This window comes from Hyla sarda, chromosome 5, assembly GCF_029499605.1.
Source record: "Hyla sarda isolate aHylSar1 chromosome 5, aHylSar1.hap1, whole genome shotgun sequence".
NCBI classification, from domain to species: domain Eukaryota; kingdom Metazoa; phylum Chordata; class Amphibia; order Anura; family Hylidae; genus Hyla; species Hyla sarda.
The window spans coordinates 321,671,304-321,693,917 of record NC_079193.1 but is presented as its reverse complement, the minus strand read 5'-3'; the positions used below and the strand labels follow the sequence as shown (position 1 = coordinate 321,693,917).

Sequence of the window (22,614 nt, the reverse complement as noted above, 5' to 3'; positions counted from 1 at the left end):
CGGATAAGAAAAGAAGAGCTCCTCCCATTTTTTCCCCTGGAGACAAGGTATGGCTCTCCGCTAAATATGTCCGCATCCGTGTCCCTAGCTACAAGTTGGGACCACGCTATATTGGTCCTTTCAAAATTTTGTGTCAGATTAATCCTGTCTCTTACAAACTGCTTCTTCCTCCTTCTCTTCGTATCCCTAATGCCTTTCACGTTTCTCTTCTTAAACCACTCATCATCAACCGTTTCTCTCCCAAATCTGTTCCTTCCACTCCTGTTTCCGGCTCCTCGGACATCTTCTCCGTCAAAGAGATCCTAGCATCTAAAAAGGTCAGAGGGAAAACCTTTTTTTTAGTGGATTGGGAGGGTTGTGGTCCAGAAGAGAGATCCTGGGAACCTGAGGACAACATCCTAGACAAAAGTCTGCTCCTCAGGTTCTCAGGCTCTAAGAAGAGGGGGAGACCCAAGGGGGGGGGTACTGTTACGCCGAGCGCTCCGGGTCCCCGCTCCTCCCCGGAGCGCTCGCTACACTCTCCCCACTGCAGCGCTCCGGTCAGATCCACTGACCCGGGGCGCTGCGATTCCGCTTCCAGCCGGGATGCGATTCGCGATGCGGGTAGCGCCCGCTCGCGATGCGCACCCCGGCTCCCGTACCTGACTCGCTCTCCCTCGGTCCTGTCCCGGCGCGCGCGGCCCCGCTCCCTAGGGCGCGCGCGCGCCGGGTCTTTGCGATTTAAAGGGCCACTGCGCCGCTGATTGGCGCAGTGATTCCTATTAGTGTGTTCACCTGTGCACTTCCCTATATCACCTCACTTCCCCTGCACTCCCTTGCCGGATCTTGTTGCCATTGTGCCAGTGAAAGCGTTTCCTTGTGTGTTCCTAGCCTGTGTTCCAGACCTCCTGCCGTTGCCCCTGACTACGATCCTTGCTGCCTGCCCCGACCTTCTGCTACGTCCGACCTTGCTTCTGTCTACTCCCTTGTACCGCGCCTATCTTCAGCAGCCAGAGAGGTGAGCCGTTGCTAGTGGATACGACCTGGTCACTACCGCCGCAGCAAGACCATCCCGCTTTGCGGCGGGCTCTGGTGAAAACCAGTAGTGACTTAGAACCGATCCACTAGCACGGTCCACGCCAATCCCTCTCCGGCACAGAGAATCCACTACCTGCCAGCCGGCATCGTGACACTCCCTTTACAATCTTCAGTCATAAAATAACGGTCATTATTAATAATGGGCTATAACGGGTTAAAACGCATAATGTAAAAATACCATAGACTATAATGGGATTTTCTAACGGCCGTATGGGATTTTGTAACGATTTTCAGGTTTTATATATAACGGAACTTCTAACGGATCTTTGAAACGGATAAATTTCATAGTGTTAAAGCAGCCTAAGGAGACAGTGTTTTTTAGTCAAAGTCCAGTGTTTTATTCACAATCAGCATACAGCAAAACAGTCTTTAACCCCTTAAGGACTCAGCATTTTTCCGTTTTTGCATTTTCATTTTTTCCTCATCACCTTCTAAAAATCATAACGCTTTCAATTTTGCACCTAAAAATCCATATGATGGCTTATTTTTTGCGCCACCAATTCTTCTTTGCAGTGAAATTATTCATTTTACCAAAAAATCCATCGCGAAACAGAAAACAAAATCATTGTGCGACAAAATTTAAGAAAAAATTTCATTTTGAAACTTTTTGGGACTTCCGTTTCTACGCAGTGCATTTTTTGGTAAAAATAACACCTTATCTTTATTCTGTAAGTCCATACGGTTAAAATGATACCTTACTTATATAGGTTGGATATTGTCGTACTTTGGAAAAAAAATCATAACTACATGCAGGAAAATGTATATGTTAAAAATTCTCATCTTCTAACCCCTATAACTTTTTTATTTTTCCACGTACGGACTAGTATGAGGACTCATTTTTTGCGCCGTGTTCTGAAGTTTTTATCGGTACTATTTTTGTATTGATTGGCCTTTTTGATTGCTTTTAATTCATTTTTTCATGATATAAAAAGTGACCAAATATACACTATTTTGGACTTTAGAATTTTTTTGCGCGCAGGCCATTTAATTAACGATATATTTTTATAGTTCGGACATTTTCGCACGCAGCGATACCACATATGTTTATTTACACTTTTTTTTATGGGAAAAGGCGGGTGATTCAAACTTTTAATAGGGAGCTATAGCACTGCACACACTGATCTCCTATGCTGATCCCTGCAAAGCCATAGCTTTGCAGGGATCAGTCAGATAGGGGCTCGATTGCTCAAGCCTGTAGCTCAGGCTTCGAGCAATCAATCCCCGATCGGACGCCGCGGAGAGAGGTAAGGAGACCTTCGCCTGCGTCCCAGGTCTCCGCCTGTGTCCCAGCTGATCGGAACATCGCGATTTTATCGCGATGTCCCGATCAGCCCAACTGAGCTGCCGGGAACCGTTTACTTTGGTTTTCAGACGCGGCGATCAACTTTGATCGCCGCGTCTGAAGGGTTAACAGCGCGCGGCACAACGATCGGTGCCGCACGCTGTTAGCCCAGGGTCCTGGCTATGATTAGCAGCACTCGGGACCAACCCGGTGTGATGCGGGGTCACGGTATGACCCCGTTTTTCACACCGGGCTTAGGGCGTACAGGTACACCCTAAGTCCTTAAGAGGTTAAACGTAGAACAAAGGAAAACATAACAAAAGTCCATTTGTATTTCCTTGGTGTTTGTTCACACCTGAGATCCTGCCATGCGGCACTAAGCAAGACTTTTCCAAACCTCCAGCTAGGCTGTCCAGCAGCTTCCACTCTTGGAGCAACCAGAGGGAAGAACTCCACACACAGCTTTCTCTGCTACTGTGAGCTGAAACTAGCAAATCCCCCTCAGCTGTTGAGGCAGCCTAGATTTATGGCAAACATAACCCGGGGAATGACCCGACCCTGCACTTGGTCATTCCCAGTAAGAGCCATCCCGGATGGCCTTCCAGCCATACTACAGTCTTAGTGTCAGACTGCATCGCAGTACAGACACTGAATAATTGCGGCTCTTACTTCACCAAAGCCAGAAGCCTTGGTGACACATAGCGTCCATCCACCACCACACCCTTCACCTTCTCACAATATTATATATATATATATATATATAGATAGATAGATAGATAGATAGATAGATACAGTCATGGCCGTAAATGTTGGCACCGCTGAAATTTTTCAAGAAAATGTAGTATTTGTCACAAAGAAGGATTGCAGTAACACATGTTTTGCTATACACATGTTTATTCCCTTTGTGTATATTGAAACTATACCATAAAAGGGAGGGTAAAAAGCAAATTGGACTTAATGTCACACCAATCCCCAAAATGGTCTGGATAAAATTATTGGCACCCTTTAAAAATTGTGGAAAAATAAGATTGTTTCAAGCATGTGATGCTCTTTTAAACTCACCTGGAGTAAGTAACAGGTGTGGGCAATATAAAAATCACAACTGAAAGCAGATAAAAAGGAGAGAAGTTCACTTAGTCTTTAATTAGTGTGTTTGTGTGTCATGTACTTGAGAACCAAAATTGTGGAAAAATATCAACAATCTCAAGGTTACAAGTCCATCTCCAGATCTCTAGATTTGCCTTTGTCCACAGTGCGCAACATTATCAAGAAGTTTGCAACCCATTGCACTGTAGCTCATCTCCCTGGGCGTGGACGGAAGAGAAAAATTGATGAAAGATGTCAACGCAGGATAGTCTGGATGGTGGATAAGCAGCCCCAAACAAGTTCCAAAGATATTCAAGCTGTCCTGCAGGCTCAGGGAGCATCAGTGTCAGCGCGAACCATCCGTCAACATTTTAATTAAATGAAACACTATGGCAGGAGACCCAGGAGGACCCCACTGCTGACACAGAGACATAGAAAAGCAAGACTAAATGTTGGGAAGAAAAATAGAAGCAAGGGTCCGGCTCCTGGGTGTGCATATCCAATAAAACTTAGCTTTTAATAACGAATATTAAAACATGGAGGTTCGCCACTGAGTGGCAAGTGACATGTCACTTTAAAAAAGGGGTGAAACATTTCAGGGGTGCCAACATTTACGGCCATGACTGTGTAGATATATATATATATATATATATATATATATATATATATATATACATATATATATATATATATATATAGAATTATTGCCATCCAAAAATACAGCATAAATAATATCTCCTTCTTTGTCAAGAGCCTTATGTATGTTTTAGAACTTCTTGTGATGTAGAGAAAACTTTTAAAGCTTACATGTCATATCACAGAATAAAAATAATACTTATATATGTTCATCAATAGGTCATGCAGATACTTTACATGACTTTTTTACGTGTTTAGCTTCTGTATTTAGCTCACAAATCCCTATGTTCTGCTGCTCACTCATGCTGACATCCACTGCTCATGAAGGGGCATGTCCAAACTAAGCACTGAGCCCGCCCTCATTCACAATGCATTGACTTCCTCCCTGAGCCTGCCGTGCTTTGCTGGGTCTCTTCATCCAATCTCTGCAGGCTGTTCTGTAACCCCTTCCTTTCTGTTTTCAGACAGGAGTCTGATAGACAGGACAGCAGTGAGCACAGAGGAGTGCTAGTCCCGCCCTCACGTCCTAGGCTATGTCCCAGTCTGCGCGTAGGCTGGGACAAAGGTGATGCTGCAGCAGAATAAGAATATGTTCTGGATGGTATGGGAACTTCTAGTGATCTTTTTTATAAGCCATGATTTCAATAAAAAGGAGAAACATTTTATAAAGTATATTAGAAAGGTTAATGTTAATACAACATATAAAAACTTTTGATTCTGACAGTGCCCATTTAAAGCAGTCTCTTCCTTATCATCACACAGTGCATGCGGTGGTTTACAGTGAACCAATCAGATTGCTGCTTTCATTTTTCAGAGGCCTTTTCAAAAATAAAATAAGCCATCTGATTGGTTGCTATGGGCAACTGGTCAATTTTATCTCTGCACAGGTTTTGATCCACCCCCCACCCCAATAACCTCTGCATAGGTCACAGAGCATGCCTAGAAAACGCTCCCATAGAAGTCATTAAAGCTGCATTAGACTATTGTTTTCCATGTGGCTGCTGTGAAGCATGTCTCTAAGAATAAAGAAGGGTTTAAATAATACATTTATATATAATTTACTCCCTTTAGCATCTCAATTAAAATATTTATATACAAAGAAAGAGTTGGCTGAATAACAAAGTATCTCACACAACAATGCTATATGGGAGTGGTTTCCAAACTGTGGACCTCCAGCTGTTGCAAAACTACGACTCCCAGTATGTCTGGACAGCCACTAGCTCTCCTGGCATGCTGGGAGTTGTAGTTTTGCAACAGTCGGGGGTTTAGTTTGGAGACCTAGGCTATATGATGACCTCTACTTTTCCAGTTTTAGCAAAATGAAATATATCAATTTAAGTCATAATCTAACTCCCATTTTGAAGCGGGAACTCCCAAGGTCAGCAGAATTGCGCACAAGGTCGTAGAAGCGTGGACTTTATGGAGAGGAAATTATAATTCCGCTGTTAGTGATACATTTCTACAGAAAGGTCGATAGATGCATCACGCAGCAAAGATGATGGATAGCCATTCACAAATACAGCAGGAGAAAAGACTGATTATAAGCCGAGGAATTATAATATGGAAGCAACAAGAGCCGGGGAGACGGAGCGCTATGGACGCCTGCACAGAAATAAGATTATGAGGATAGACTGTATCATCCACATTTTGATAGCACTGCTAATTTAAGTCACTTTGACACCATGATTTATTATTTTTGCTTCATACCTTTTTGTCTAAAAAAATCCAACTATGTTTTTGTTGGTACATATTTTATATTGTTTTTTGGTAACAAAATTCTACTGATTTATACAAGAAGGGGTATGACGGCGCTAAACTTCAGATTTATGTCAGAAACTTTTACTAATACTTGGCAAGCCATGAATTTGCCCTTGGAATCAATGCAGGGTGTAGACTCTGGATAATCTGATCATCCAGAATACAGTGGTCCCTCAAATTACACTATGCCTTGGTTCTGGGACGACCATTGTATGTTGAAACCATTGTATGCCGAGACCATAACTCTATGGAAACCTGGTAACTGGTTTTAAAGCCACCAAAATGTCATCCAAAAACAGGAAAAAAATGAGGATTAAAGTAGATAACTAATACAGATAAAGCAAATCCTTACATATAAAAGAAAGAAAGATCTGCTGGAAGCTGTAATCACTGTCTATGTAGAAGACAGGAGCTTCTTCAGGGTCCTGTAAAGTACACAATGTCCTAAAAAAGTAACATGGAGCCGTACTCACCTGGTGTCCAAAGGAGCCAGCTAACCCTGGCAAAAGGTACAGAGTAGTACAGAACATGTAATACCTCCCTGTACTGTAGGGGGAGCTACCAGGCACCAGTCAGTGCATGCACTTCAGTAATACAGGGGTTTACCAGTGAAATACCCATTTTGATTGGTCGGTTCTTCCAGACATTGACATGTTTCGCAGATCTAGACTGTCTGTAGCATTGTATGTTGAGTCTGGTTTCAAGTTACAATGGATGTTGGAAATTTTGCAACCTTAGGCCATTGTAAATTGAGGGGCCACTGTATTTAAAACTTACCTACAATAGAATGTTAAAAAATTGTGCTCTTTATTAATTTTTCAAAATGACATTCAAATTAAATTTGGCACCTAAATGCATGAATAGGGCACCATTCATTCTACTCCCCGCCACATATAACTATGTATTATGAGACTGAGCTTACAGCTTTGCCTCCACAGCATCCGACTTTTAAGCTCAAGACCCAGTGCCATAGAATCTCACATTATTCAAGTCTCGCTCCTGAGACAGGTGCTGTGGAGATAAAGCGGGAAGCCCTGTCTTGTATTGCATAGTTATATATGGAGTAGAAAGGAAAGAATGGCCCGCTGTTCAGGCATTCAGGTGCCAAATTTAAAATGAGTGCACAGTGCTGGGAGATTTACCTATTAACTTTAATATTTCCAGCCTTCTGGTGTAAAAAAGAATGGTCATAGACAGTGACCACATGTAGCGGCGATGTGATGTAACGGGCCCTGGCCCAGCCTTTTTTCTGGTGCCCGGCCCATTACCTCCCAATGCCACTCAGCCTATCACTGGCCAAGGTGGGACATTACTGTGGCTGGCAATTAGCTGAGCGCAGTGTGATGTGTCAGGCACCAAAAGCTGGAAGAAGACTGGGGCCAGAGGACCAGAGACTGATTTGAGCAGCACCTGGAGGGTGGCGGAAGGTAAGTTAAAGTTTCTTACTCTTATTCCAGCAGCATATAGGAGAAATACATTTTTTGCCAGAGTTCCCCTTTAATTCATAAAAAGGCCTCCAAAAAATAAGAAGCCAATAGCGATCGGGGTGAGGGGGATTAAAGTTTGGTTCGGGGGAACTGTGATGTGTGCGGCAGCGGAGGTCCCTTACCAGCGGCGGGTGATGATCCTCCTCTCGCGATCCTGCTGCAGGAGCCAGGAGGTGCGTTGTTGCCTAGCAATATTTAGGGGCACAGTTTGGTCTCTAAACTGTAGCCCTCCAGATCTTTCAAAACTACAACTCCCAGCATGCCCAGACAACTGTGCAGTGGTCTCTAAACTGTGGTCCTCCAAATCTTGCATAACTACAACTCCCAGCTTGCACGAACAGCAAACGGCTATCTTGGGATGCTGGGAGTTTTAGTTGCGTACCTCCATCTGTTGCATAGCTACAACTCCCAGCATGCCCTTCGGCGACCAGTACACGCTGGGAGTTGTAGTTTTGCAACAGCTGGAGGCACACTGGTTGGAAAATACTGAGTTAGGTAACAGAACCTTTCTGAAGGTTTTCAAACCAGTGCCTGCAGCTGTTGCAAAAGTACAACTCCCAGCATGCACGGTCTGTCAGTGCATGCTGAGACTTGTAGTTTTGCAACAGCTGGGTACAATCACATGGGCGGTGGTTTACAGTGAATTTCCTGCTTCAAGTTTGAGCTGCGTCAAATTTTCCGCCGCAACTCAAACTCCTAGCAGGAAACTCACCGTAAACCCCCGCCAGTGCGATTGTACCCTAGAAACACTACACTAACACATAATAAAGGTTAAAAATCTTACATATACACCTTTACACGTCGTCCCCAATAAAAATGAAAAACGTCTCGTACGACAGTGTTTTTAAAACGGAGCCTCCAGCTGTTGCAAAATAACAATTCCCAATATTGCCAGACAGCCTCAACAGCTGGAGGTACCCTGTTTGGGAATTATTGGTAGCAGAGGCAAGCACCATGCTTGCATCCAAGTCCACCCGTATGCAAATCCCTAATCTAGGCCTCAAATGCACATGGCGCTTTCTCCCTTCGGCGCCCTGTCGTATTTCAAGGAAACAGTTTAGGGCCACGTAAGGGGTATTTCCGTACTTGGGAGCAATTGCTTTTCAAATTATGGAGGGTCTTTTTCTCCTTTTACCCCTTATGAAAAGGAAAAGTTGGGGTCTACACCAGCCTGTTAGTGTAAAAGAATTTAATTCTATACATGCTGGTGTTTCCCCATACTTTTAATTTTCATAAGAGGTGAAAGCAAAAAAAATCCCCAAAATTTGTAAAGCAATTTCCCCTGAGTACAGACATACCTCATATGTGGACGTAAAGTGCTCTGCGGACACACAACAAGGCTCAGGAGTGAGAGCGCACTATGTACATTTGAGGCCTAAATTGGTGATTTGCACAGGGGTGGCTGATTTTAGTGCGATTCTGATATAAACGCAAAAAAAAATACCCACATGTGACCCGATTTTGGAAACTACACCCCTCACAGAACGTAACAAGGGGTACAGTGAACCTTAACACCCCACAAGTGTTTGCCGAATTTTCTTTAAAGTGTTACCCTAAATTTTTCATTTTCACAAGGGAAAATAGGAAAAAAGCCCCCCAAAAGAAATTTGTAACCCCATTTCTTCTACCCCATATGTGGATGTAAAGTGCTCTGTGAGCACACTACAATGCTCAGAAGAGAAGGAGCGCCATTGGACTTTTGGATTGAGAATATGTCCAGAATTGAAGGCCATGTGTGTTTACAAAGCCCCTCACAGAATGTAATAAGGGGTGCAGTGAGCATTTACACCCCACAGGTGTCTGACAGATATTTTGAACAGTGGTCCATGAAAGTGAAAAATGTTATTTTCCTTTGCACAGCTCACTGTTCCAAAGATCTGTTAAATGCCAGTGGGATGTAAATGCTCACTGCACCACTTTTTAAATTCTGTGAGGAGTGTAGTTTCCAAAATGGGGTCACATGTGGGGGCGGGTCCACTGTTCTGGCACCATGGGGCTTTGTAAACACATATGACCCCCAACTTCTATTCCAAACAAATTCTCTCTCCAAAAGCCCAATGGTGATCCTTCTCTTCTGAGCATTGTAGTGCGCCCCTAGAGCAGTTTACATTCATATATGGGGTATTTCCATACTCAGAAGAAATGGGGTTATATATTTTGGGAGGCTTTTTCTCCTATTAACACCAGCATTTTAGTGAAAAAATCGAATTTTTCATTTTCACGTCCAAATTTACCGAAAATTCGTCAAACACCTGAAGGGTGTTAAGGCTCACTGTACCCCTTGTTACATTCCTTGAGAGGTGTAGTTTCCCAAATAGCGTGCCATGTGTTTTTTGTTTTTTGTTTTTTTTGCTGTTCTGGCACCATGGGGGCTTCCTAAATGTGACATGCCCCCTAAAAACCATTTCAGCAAAATTTGCTCTCCAAAATCCTATTGTCGCTCCTTCCCTTCTGAGCCCTCTAGTGCGCCCACAGAGCACTTTACATCCATATATGAGGTATTTCCTTACTTGAGAGAAATTAGGTAAAACATTTTGGGGGTCTTTTTCTCCTTTTACCCCTTGTAAAAATAAAAAATAAAATGGGTCTACTAGAACATGTTAGTGTAAAAAATGGAGGGGGGTTAACAAACTTTCTGAATGTCATTTTGAATACTTTGAGGGGTGCAGTTTTCATAATGGGGTCCCTTATGGGGTATTTCTAACATAAAGACCCTCAAATTCACTTCAAAACTGAAAAATTAAAATTTAGAAAATTTCCAGAAAAATTTGAAACTTGCTCCTATACTTTGAAGCCCTCTAATGTCTTTAAAAAGTAAAAACATGTCAACTTTATGATGCAAACATAAAGTAGACATATAGGGGGAGATTTATCAAAACCTGTCCAGAGGAAAAGTTGTCCAGTTGCCCTTAGCAAACAATCAGATTGTCTTTTATTTTTAACAAGGCATCTGAAAAATGAAAGAAGCGATCTCATTGGTTGCTATGGGCAACTTTTCCTCTGCACTGGTTTTGATAAATATCCCCCATAGTGTATGTGAATCAATATATCATTTATTTTATATGTCCATTTTCCTTACAAGCAGAGAGCTTCAAAGTTAGAAAAATGAAAACATTTTCATGAAATTTTTAAATTTTTCACCAAAAAATGATGCAAGTATCGACACAAATTCTACACTAACATAAGGTAGAATATGTCACGAAAAAAAATCTCGGAATCAAATTCATAAGTTAAATCATCCCAGAGTTATTAGTGCTTAAAGTGACAGTGGTCAGATGTGCAAAAAACATTCTGGTCCTTAACCCCTTAAGGACCATGGACGTACGCGTACGTCTAAGCACCCTGGTAGTTAAGGACCAAGGACGTACGCGTACGTCCGTGGGAATTTCGGTCTTTGCCGCGCGCCGGGCGGGGACCGGACCGGGGTGACTGCTGATATCTATCAGCAGTCACCCCGCGCAAATGCCCCCCCATGTCGGCGATCGACGCAAATCGCAAATGAATTTACACTTGCGATTTGCGCGATTCCGGGTCATTACGGGTCTATGGTGACGCGATCACCAATAGCAGATCGGGGGCGGGGGGGTTCTCCGTCCTGTCCACCCACAATAGGCCGGGCAGGACGGGGAATAGAAGGGGACTGGCGCCGGAGTCCACTTACGCTGCGGGCGAGGCTGCGGGCGACGATCGGCGTCGAAGATCGGCGGGCGGCGATGTCATGCAGCTGGCTCCCTGGATCCAACGGAAGCCGGTAAGTTGCCTAGCAACATCTGAAGGGCTACAGTCCGAGACCACTATACAGATGTATACTGTACAGATGTTGCAAAACTACAACTCCCAGCATGCCCAGACAGCTGTTTGGGCATGCTGGGATTTGTAGTTTTGCAACAGCTGGAGGGCTACAGTTTGAGACCACTATACGGTCTCTCTGAACTATAGCCCTCCAGATCTTGCAAAACTACGACTCCTAGCATGCCCACACAACTGTTTTCTGTCTGGGCATGCTGGGAGTTGTAGTTTTGCAACAGCTGGAGGCACACTGGTTGGAAAATATTGAGTTAGATAACAGAACCTAACTGAAGGTTTTTCAACCAGTGTGCCCCAAACTGTTGCAAAAGTACAACTCCCAGCATGCACGGTCTGTCAGTACATGCTGGGAGTTGTAGTTTTGAAACTGCTGGAGGTTTGCCCCCCCCCCCCCCCCCATGTGAATGCACAGGGTACATTCACACAGGCAGGTTTACAGTAAATTTTCTGCTTCAAATATGAGCTGCGGCAAATTTTTCGCTGCAGTGCAAACTTCTAGCAGGGAACTCACTGTAAACCTCCGCCAGTGTGAATGTACCCTAAAAACACTACACTACACTACACTACACTAACACAAAATAAAGGGTAAAACACTACATATACACCCCCTTATACTGCCCCCCCCCCCCCCCAATAAAAATTAAAAACGTCTTGTACGGCAGTGTTTCCAAAACGGAGCCTCCAGCTGTTGCAAAACAACAACTCCCAGCATTTCTGGACAGCCATTGACTGTCAAGGCATGCTGGGAGTTTAGCAACAGCTGGAGGCACCCTGTTTGGGAATCACTGGCGTAGAATACCCCTATGTCCACCCCTATGCAATCCCTAATTTAGTCCTCAAATGCGCATGGTGCTCTCACTTCAGAGCCCTGTCGTATTTGAAGGAAACAGTTTAGGACATTATATGGGGTATTTCCGTCATCGGAAGAAATTGCACTACAAACTTTGGGGGTCTTTTTCTCCTTTTACCCCTTATGAAAAGGAAAAGTTGGGGTCTACACCAGCCTGTTAGTGTAAAAAAATAAATAAAAATGTTTTACACTAACATGCTGATGTTGCCCTTTACTTTTTATTTTCACAAGAGGTAAAAAGAAAAAAAGACCCCCAAAATTTGTAATGCAATTTCTCCTGAGTATGGAAATACCCCATATGTTGGCGTAAAATGCTCTGCGGGCGCACAACAAGGCTCTGGAGTGAGAGTGCACTATGTACATTTGAGGCCTAAATTGGTGATTTGCAAAGGGGTGGCTAATTTTACAGCGGTTCTGACATAAACGCAAAAAAATAAATACCTACATGTGACCGCATTTTGGAAACTACCCCCCTCACGGAATGTAACAAGGGGTATAGTGAGCTTTAACACCCCACAGGTGTTTGACAAATTTTCGTTAAAGTTGGATGGGAAAATGAAAAAAAGAATTTTTTTTTCACTAAAATGCTGGTGTTACCCTACATTTTTCATTTTCACAAGGGAAAATAGGAAAAAAGCTCCCCAAAATTTGTAACCCCATTTCTTCTGAGTAAGAACATACCCCACATGTGCATGTAAAGTACTCTGCGGTCAAACTACAATGCTCAGAAGAGAAGGAGCGCCATTGTGATATTGAAGAGAAAATGTGTCCGGAATTGAAGGCTACGTGTGTTTACAAAGCCCCCATAGTGCCAGAACAATGGACCCCCCAACATGTGACCCCATTTTGGAAACTACACCCCTCACGTAATGTAATAAGGGGTACAGTGAGCATTTACGCCCCACAGGTGTCTGACAGATTTTTGGAACAGTTGTCTGTGAAAATGAAAAATGTAATTTTTCATTTGCTCAGCCCACTTTTCCAAAGATCTGTCAAATGCCAGGGGGTTTTAAATGCTCACTGCACCCCTTATTAAATTCTGTGAGGGGTGTAGTTTCCAAAATGGAGTCACATGTGGGGGGGGTTCCACTGTTCTGGCACCACGAGGGGCTTTGTAAATGCACATGGCCCCCGACTTCCATTCCAAACAAATTCACTCTTCAAAAGCTCAATGGCGCTCCTCCTCTTCTGAGCATTGTAGTTCGACCGCAGAGCACTTGACGTCAACACATGGGGTATTTCCATACTCAGAAGAAATGGGGTTACAAAATTTGGGGGTAATTTTCTTCTATTACCCCTTGTAAAAATGTAAAATTTGGGGAAAAACCAGCATTTTAGTGAAAAAATTTTTTTTTTTCATTTACACATCCAACTTTAACAAAAAGTCGTGAATTACCTGTGAGGTGTTGAGGCTCACTGTACCCCTTGTTACGTTCCTTAAGGGGTGTAGTTTCCAAAATAGTATGCCATGTGGGTATTTTTGCTGTCCTGGCACCATAAGGGGTTCCTAAATGCGACATGCCCCCCAAAAGCCATTTCAGCAATATTTGCTTTCCAAAAGCCAAATGTGACTCCTTCTCTTCTGAGCATTGTAGTTTGCCCGCAGAGCATTTTATGTCCTAACATGGGGCATTTCCATACTCAGAAGAGATGGGGTTACAAATTTTGGGGGGCATTTTCTCCCATTACCCTTTATAAAAATGGTAAATTTGGGGAAAAATCTGCACTTTAGTAAAAAAATAATTGTTTTCATTTACACATCCGAATTTAACGAAAAGTCATCAAACACCTGTGGGGTATTAAGGCTCACTGGACCCCTTGTTATTAGTGTTGAGCGGCATAGGCCATATTCGAATTCGCGAATATTCGCGAATATATGGACGAATATTCGTCATATATTCACGAATATTCGCATATTCGTAATATTCTCGTTTTATTTTCGCATATGCGAATATTCACGTATGCGAAAATTATCATATGCGAAAATTAGCATATTCAAAATTAGCATAAACAAACATTCGCATATGCGAACATTAGCATGTGCAAATTTTCGCATATGCGAAGATTCGCATGCCAGTCTCACACAGTAGTATTAGAGCCTTCTTTACACCACACAGGCTGGAAGCAGAGAGGGGTGATCACTGTGATGTGTACTGTGAAAAAAAAATGAATATTTGTCATATATAGTGTTATATTCGCGAATATTTGCGAATTCGTGAATATGCGATATTCGCGAATAAAATTTGCATTGCGAATATTCGCGAGCAACACTACTTGTTACGTGCCTTGAAGGGTGTAGTTTCCAAAATGGTATGCCATGTGGGGGATTTTCTGCTGTTCTTGCACCATAGGGGCTTCCTAAATGTGACATGCCCCCCAAAAACCATTTCAGAAAAACTCACTCTCCAAAATCCCACTGTCGCTCCTTCCCTTCTGAGCCCTCTACTGCGCCCGCCGAACACTTGACATACACATATGAGGTATTTCCTTACTCGAGAGAAATTGGATTACAACTTTTGAGAGGATTTTTCTCCTTTTACCCCTTGTAAAAATTCAAAAACTGGGTCTACAAGAACATGCGAGTGTAAAAAATGAAGATTTTGAATTCTCTCCTTCACTTTGCTGCTATTCCTGTGAAACACCTAAAGGGTTAACACACTTACTGAATGTCATTTTGAATACTTTGAGGGTGCAGTTTTTATAATGGGGTAATTTGTGGGATATTTCTAACAAGAAAGCCCTTCAAATCCACTTCAAAACTGAACTGGTCTATGAAAAATTCAGATTTTGAAAATTTTGTGAAAAATTGGAAAATTGCTGCTGAACTTTGAAGCCCTCTGATGTCTTCCAAAAGTAAAAACATGTTAATTTTATGATGCAAACATAAAGTAGACATATTGCATTTGTGAATCAATATATAATTTATTTGGAATGTCTATTTCCCTTACAAGCAGAGAGCTTCAAAGTTAGAAAAATGCAAAATTTTCAATTTTTTCATCAAATGTTGGAATTTTTCCCCAAGAAATGATGCAAGTATCGACATAATTTTACCACTAACATAAAGTAAAATATGTCACGAAAAAACAATCTCGGAATCAGAATGAAAGGTAAAAGCATCCCAGAGTTATTAATGCTTAAAGTGAAAGTGGTCAGATCTGCAAAAAACGCCTGGTCCTTAAGGGGTTAAGGTCATAATGGGCTTGTCCTTAAGGGGTTAAACTCTAATCAAATAAAGTGCATGCAAGTACAACAAAGGTAAGAAGATAGACTATAGACACATGACATGTATTCATTCCATGGGTCAGTGTAAAAGCGGTAAAGAACCTAGGATTAAGCCTAAAGTAATAACTTCTGTAATACTGTATGGTAAAACAAGGTGAGAAAACTACTACAATGAACAATATTATCTTAATAGTCTTTACTACACTTCCTAAAGCTATTTACATAAATGATATCCTAAAAGATCCCATTTCTCTGATGAAGTCATAAATGATGACGAAACATGTCAGTAGATATCAAGATGTAACAAGATTTAACTAGTGTGTTGAAAATCACTTTTCATTATTTACTTTACAATTCCCACTTAAATAAATATGAAACAGATAAATTATAACACCTGCCTCATATACTCAAACTTTAACTTATTCTGTCCCTCTGTCTCATCAATTGTTAAATGTAGCACCTGGAGAAAGCCCACCTTTCTGGTGGTTTGGGGAAGTGTTCTTAAACTGTGGACCTCCAGAGGATTGCAAAACTACAACTCTCAGCATGCCCGGAGAGCTGTCGTATTATCAAATGGGGATTTTGCTGTACTTCAGTGGGTGGGGCTTCCATGATTTAGGAGGGAAATATGTTACCTCCCACCTTGATACAAAGGATCCTGGGGATTGTAGTCCGAGGGGGGCCACGGAAACAGGAAGTAACTAGTTCCCAAAAACAAGCCAGCAGCGTTATCAAGGACACAGGCTATGGCCATTTATCACCAACACAAGCACAGATCCTTGGTAAGCATGTAAGCATTACTGTATGACACTTAATTACTAAAGTCACCTTATGTTGAATTGCTGCACTGTTCAAAGGCAACATGCCCTGAGGTTCTCCTTGGCTTTAGGGATAAGTCACCCCTATTTCTATGTCACTGTTTATCAGAATCCCTTCATCATGTCAATTGACTTAGTATATTTTTAGGACTTTCAGACTGTGAATGTAATGTATTCAGTATGCTGCAGCTGTAACACTGATTTAATACAAGAAAGCCGGGAACATTCAGACAAAAAAAAAAAAAGTGCATTTCTGGAGAAGAAACCGCTTTGTCATTTCCTTGACTCCCAGGCTCCTCGGGAGCAGTGTCTGCCTTCACATTTTAATACTAACTTTGGCAGTATCCTGGAGATCTTATCTTCAGCCGGAGGCTGGACACGTGCGGCCGCCTCACAGACACAAGCTGACAAGTCATCTATAACTTTCTCAGGGCCTTCGCAATAAGATAGACATTGCAAGGAACTTCTGCCGGAATATTAATACAAAACAAATTTGTCGTGTCCATAAGAAATACAGTACATAAGATGAAATGAGGTGGCAAACAAAAGCAAGGGCGGAAAGTATTTCTGTACTCAGCACTTCACCAAGTGCCATACAGTACATGCAGTTTATTATTTGTGTTGACGCAAAATAAAATGGAAACAGAATGATCAGCACAGATAAATATTAAATATTGATATTAAAGGGGTACTCCGCCCCTAGACATCTTATCCCCTATCCAAATGATAGGGGTTAAGATGTCTGATTGCGGGGTTCCCGCCGCTGGTGACCATCGCGATCTCCCTGTGAAGCTCCGGAGGCTCTTGACACTACGGTCACACCCCGCTCTTGACGTCACGGCCACACCCCCTCAATGCAAGTCTTTGGGAGGGGGCGTGACAGCCGTCACGCCCCCTCCCATAGACTTGCATTGAGGGGGCATGGACGTGACTTCATGAGTTGGGCGTGACCATGACGTCACGAGTCTCCGCCCCACATCGCCAGACATCCGTTATTAAACAAGTACGCATCACGTCCCCTATATTCATATCTATGGGAGAGACGGAGATACAGCGTTTGCGTATCTCTGTATCTCCCATAGAGATATATGGTGGGGGCATGGCCGTTGCCAGTAATCCGGAATGGAGCGGAGATCGCTCTGTGCATGCAGATTACCAAGGTGCTGGCCAGGAGATTGGGGGGTCCCAGCAGCCGGACCCCCACGATCACACTTATTCCCTATCCTGAGGATAAGGGATAAGATGTTTAGGAACATAATACCCCTTTAAACATACAATTTTTTCCTTCACAGTTATTTATGTATTTATTTATTTTTTAAATGCCCTTTTGTGTGAATATTATATTATTATTTTATACTTGTTGTGGCTCCCCCTGGTTTCTGTTGGTTGAGTCAATGGTGATGGCAGCATCTAGGTAGTTGGAACCTGCATACTGGTCACTAGCACCCAATAGAAATAGTCCAAGATACTCCATATAGGCTTGAAGATATGCAAAATGAGATAATATATTTTTTGAAGCAACAGTGTTTGCAACATTTTGATCCACCTAGGACAGTCCGGGTATGCTGGGAGTTGTAGTTTTGCAACAGCTGGAGATACACTGATTGGAAAACACTGACTTAAGGCCTTCTGCACCCAGCATCAATAGGAAGACTAAATTGTCTCAGTCCTCTGACTGAGACAGTTAAAGGGTACTCCACCGAAAAACATTTTATCCCCTATCCAAAGGATAGGGGATAAGATGTCTGATCACGGGGGTCCCGCCACTGGGGACCCCCCACAATCTCCGGGACGGCAGAGGTGGCTTCGAGCTTCCGCGTTCGCAATGTCACGTCACGTCCCGGACAAGAATGGAGGGGGCGTGGTGGCTGTAGTCGCCAGACATCCGGCACAGAGTCGAGTTCGCTTCGTGCAGGGATGACTGGGGTGCCGCGCCGGAGATCACGGGGAACGGTGATCAGACATCTTATCCCCTATTCTTTGGATAGGGGATAAGATGTTTTTCGGCTGAGTACCCCTTTAACCTTGATTCTGACACTGTCTGCAGATATGGATTGAGGAAGGTCCTACAGGTGAATCGAAACATTGCAAATACTATATATCTGCTAAAAGGAATATAATACCATCTGTCAATTCTGTTACTACATGTATTATCTGATTTTGCCTATGTGCAAATAAAACTTCAAACATGTTAATTTCAGAGTGCCATGGACTATTTCTCTTGGCTTACTGATTATATATCCTTCCATATGGCACCCAATAGTTAAATGTGTACTTTTTGGCAAAACATTAACCTTTCTAGTATACTTTATTTAAAAAAAAATATCTAATTTTTATTTATTTTTTAAATATGGCTTATAAAAAAGACCACAAGGGTTCCCATATACCACTCAGGACATAATCCTGTTGGGCTGCAGCATAATTTTTGTCCCAGCTGAAGCACAGACAAGGACAAAGTCCATTAAGGGAGGACGGGACTAGCACTCCTCTGTGCTCACTCCTGTCCTACCAGACTCCTGTCTGAAAACAGAGATGTGGGGGTTACAGAGCAGCCTGCAGTGACTGAATGAAGAGACCCAGCAAGGCACAGCAGGAAGTGAATCCATGGTAAGTGAGGGCGGGCTCAGTGCTTGCCTCGGACTCGCCCCTTCCTGAGCAGTGGATATCAGAAATAGTGAGCAGCAGAACAGAGAGATTTGTGAGCCAAATACAGAAGCTAGACACATAAAAAAGACAAGTAGATAATCTGCATGACCTAGTGAGTAAAATATATGAGCATTATACTTTTCTGTGATATGACAGATAGACTTTAAGCCTGGGTGTGCAGGACTGTTGCGTATGCCTACTTCCGGCTCCAATCATTCACATTAAAATATAATATTATTTATCCCCATGACTGAACAGCATAATAAAAATATACAGTTCCAGAATTAAGATTTTTAATCACTTTGCATCCTAAAAAAATAAATAAAACAAAAGGCATTTGAAAAGTCTCATGTCTATCTAAACAATACCAATTAAAACGACAGCTCAATACTCCAAAATTAGCCGCTACACAGCATTTTAGCTTTTAAGGTTTATTTTTTATTTTTTTATAAGTAGTATAACTTAACAAAAACTATAAAAATTGAATATCGCTGTAATCGTACCACGGAATGTCAGATTTACTGCAAAGTAAAAGGAATAAAAACAGAGCCCCAAAAAGTTGCAGAATTGTGTTGTTTGCTTTTTTTACATTTCACATCACAAATATATTTTTTTTTTCTTTCCCATTACACTTTATGGTTAAAGGTACAACTGGAATCTATAGTTTGTCCTGCAAAAACATGTCCTCAATGGCCTCCATCAATGGAAAAATAAGAGTTCTGGTTCTCCAAGTGCATATAGGGGAAATATCTATAGAGCCCATATCTATAGAAGCCGAGTGCTTTTCCCTCTCGATCTAGCAATCGGTTGGTCGGAACCCAGAACCCGACTGACCAAAACTTTTGATGTGACACGTTATAGTTTTATCTTTATTCTGCAGGTCAGTACAGTTACCAAAATTCCAAAGTTTTGGTATTATTTCATTAAAGCAAAAAGAGAAATGTCATTTTTTGCAGGGTGAGCTATAGCTTTTATTATTAGTATTTGGGGGTACATACAACTTTTTAATCACTTTTTTATTCCTTATTTTCCTGGCAGGTGAGCTTAATGGGATATTCCGGCTTTAGACATTTTATCCCCTATGCAAGGGATAGGGGATAAGATGTCCAATCGCAGGGGGGCCCGCCGCTGGGACCCCCCGGGATCTCCCTGCAGCACCCGCATTATGTTCAGAGCTGTGTCTCCAGGCTCGGAAACCGGAAGTTTGACATAACGCCACACCCCCCTCGTGACATCACATCGTGGCCCCTCCCTTCATGTCTATGGGAAGGGGCGTAATGTCAGTTACGCCCCCTCCCATAGACATGTAGGGAGGAGGCGCGACGTCCTGAGGGGGGCGTGGCGTTACATCACGTCTCATGTCTCGAAAACTTCTGGTTTCCGAGCCTGGAGACGCAGCTCCGCACATAATGCGGGTGCTGCAGAGAGATCCCGGGGGGTCCCAGTGGCGGGCCCCATGAGATCAGACATCTTATCCCCTATCCTTTAGATAGGGGATAAAAAGTCTAAAGCCGGAATACCTCTTTAACAAAAAAAAAACTGCAATTCTGAAGTTATTTTTTGTTAGATTTATTTTTTGATTTTTTTCTTAGGGTTTGACTCTTTAACATGTAGGTTTTTAAAATTTTATGAAAAAAAAATTTCTTTTATTTTGAGTTGCACAAGATAATTGATTGGGTGTTGGGGGGGGGGGTCAGAAGACAAAGCTTCCTCCTTTTATCAGCTTAGATGTCATGGTGACTATTCAGTAAATGGTGGAGTTCCCACCATGCACGACCCACCAATCTTCCACTCTACATATATGGTAAAGCAGTTGCGCATATGTCCCCCAGCGTATGTTCTATATCATCAGCTTGTACTTTATCAAATATTTTCTTTAATTAACAAAGTTTAAATCAATAAGACTAATATTTTATGTAACTTACCATTGAAAAATCTAAGAATCCCCTTCCTCTTCCTCTTCTTTTCATGTTTACTGAGACAAGTGTTCCCATATTTCTTTTTTTTTTTTTTTTTGCAATGTGTTATACATGAATAGCTGCATTTCTTATTTTCTATTATATTTCAACATAATAGTTGGGATTTATTTGTGATAGAAGTCAGAATCTGACTTTCATGTGGCAGGAAAGGAAGGCGGGTATTCCAATGTATTATTACTGTTCCGCCACTACAACAATTTGCCCTTTGCCCCGATGTACTGAATATAAGACGTCTGCATACAAGAAAATAGGTAACCATTTCGGATTATTGGTGGCAGCTGCAGAACATGCAGCTTTTAATGTAACACCGCTTTAATATTTATTGGCTATTTCAATGCAAACAATGTCTTTTCTCCACTTTTTAAAGGAAAAATCAGCAGATCTCACCGCAGACGTAGCTACGGACAAGAATGAAATGCCCCCGAATCAAGGGGAACCAGAGAAAAGTGACAATCCGAAAGCACAGGAAACATTACCCAGCCAGAAAGATGAAGGGAAGAAAGAAAATGTCATCTCATCCAGAGCAAATATACCAGTAGATGCAAAGAACAAATCTTACATTATAACAATGTCTCCGTCAGCCAAGGCTGGAGAGGGAGAAGTTCTCACCGTGGAAGTGAGAGAACCGGAAAAGAAAGCTTAGTGTCTGCCGAGTCGGGAGACTCCCCATATTAAGTGTCAGTCATCATTATAACTTTCTTTCATTTTTAATTGAGAATATTGTTAACTTTGAAGGAGTACTCTGGCGAAAACTAACTTATCCCCTATCCACAGGGTCCAGTCCTCAAGATCCCCCATCGCCGATCTCCAGGGCTCGACCCCGATTCTCTCAGTGAGGAGGGCGTGTCATCTACTGAAAGACAGCACGTGCTCCGTTCATTCCTATGGGAGCGCTGACGATGCCTGAGTGCTGTACTCAGCTCTTTTAGGCACTCCTATAGGAATCCGGTGGATAGGGGATAAGTTAAAGGGGTACTCCACTGGAAAAAAAATTTTTAAATCAACTGATGCCAGAAAGTTAAACAGATTTGTAAATGACTTCTATTTAAAAATCTTAACCCTTCCAGTACTTATCAGCTGCTGTATACTACAGAGGAAGTTCTTTTCTTTTTGAATTTCTTTTCTGTCTGACCACAGTGCTCTCTGCTGACACCTCTGTCCATGTCAGGAACTGTCCAGAGCAGGATAGGTTTGCTACGGGGGTTTGCTCCTATTCTGCACAGTTCCTGACATGGACAGAGGTGTCAGCAGAGAGCACTGTGGTCAGACAGAAAATAAATTTAAAAAAGAAAAGAACTTCCTCTGGAGCATACAGCAGCTGACTAGTACTGGAAGGTTTAAGATTTTTTAAATACAAGTGATTTACAAATCTGTTTAACTTTCTGGCACCAGTTGATTAAAAAAACAAAAATGTTTTCCAGTGGATCACCCCTTTAATTTTTGCCAAGAGATCTCCTTTAATATTGTTAAAGGGGAGTTCCACATGTTAATTCTTTAATTAAATATAAATTACATTGAATTAAAGTGTTTAATTGGATACATGTCAGTAAAAGGAAATAAAAGGGGTTGTTTCAGGTCATTAAGCTTAAGAAAGGCAAATAGAAGCTGAGCACTGCCCTTTACTCACATGTCCAATGCAACGAAGGGTCATGAAGAAGTGCAATGTAACCACCGTTCAACCTGGATCTCCACCTGATGCTAGAAGAAGTCCGCAATCAAGTTGTTTTTGGTCATGCAAATAAGATATTTTGCAATATGTATTATTGGAGAAAAATGCCTCTCCAGCTATTAGCATAAATCTTCCTTTCCTAAACTCATTGGCCCAGATTTATCAAACATTGTGAGAGACAAAATGGAGTAATTTTCCCACAGAGTGTTGTGGGAAAATCACAATTTTTTTTCTCTAACACAGTTTGATAAATCTGGGCAATTGTTCTCTCTAAAAACATCTTAAAGGGTGGTCTTA

The 22,614-nt window shown here is 42.2% G+C and overlaps 1 protein-coding gene across 8 annotated transcripts in view; it reads left to right on the top strand.

The window, feature by feature from the left end:
* CNGB3 (cyclic nucleotide gated channel subunit beta 3) overlaps positions 1-22,614 on the top strand; it is a 385,692-nt gene that overhangs the window by 357,495 nt on the left and 5,583 nt on the right. For 5 of the 8 annotated variants that reach the window (XM_056522294.1, XM_056522292.1, XM_056522296.1 and 2 more), the window contains one exon: positions 21,016-21,685. In XM_056522294.1, the coding sequence (XP_056378269.1) occupies positions 21,016-21,291 (276 nt within the window). In that variant the 3' untranslated portion in view covers positions 21,292-21,685. Of the gene's footprint in view, positions 1-5,445; positions 5,738-21,015; positions 21,686-22,614 lie in introns of those variants that run through there. The other 3 variants (XM_056522298.1, XM_056522297.1, XM_056522291.1) reach the window with 2 other exon arrangements.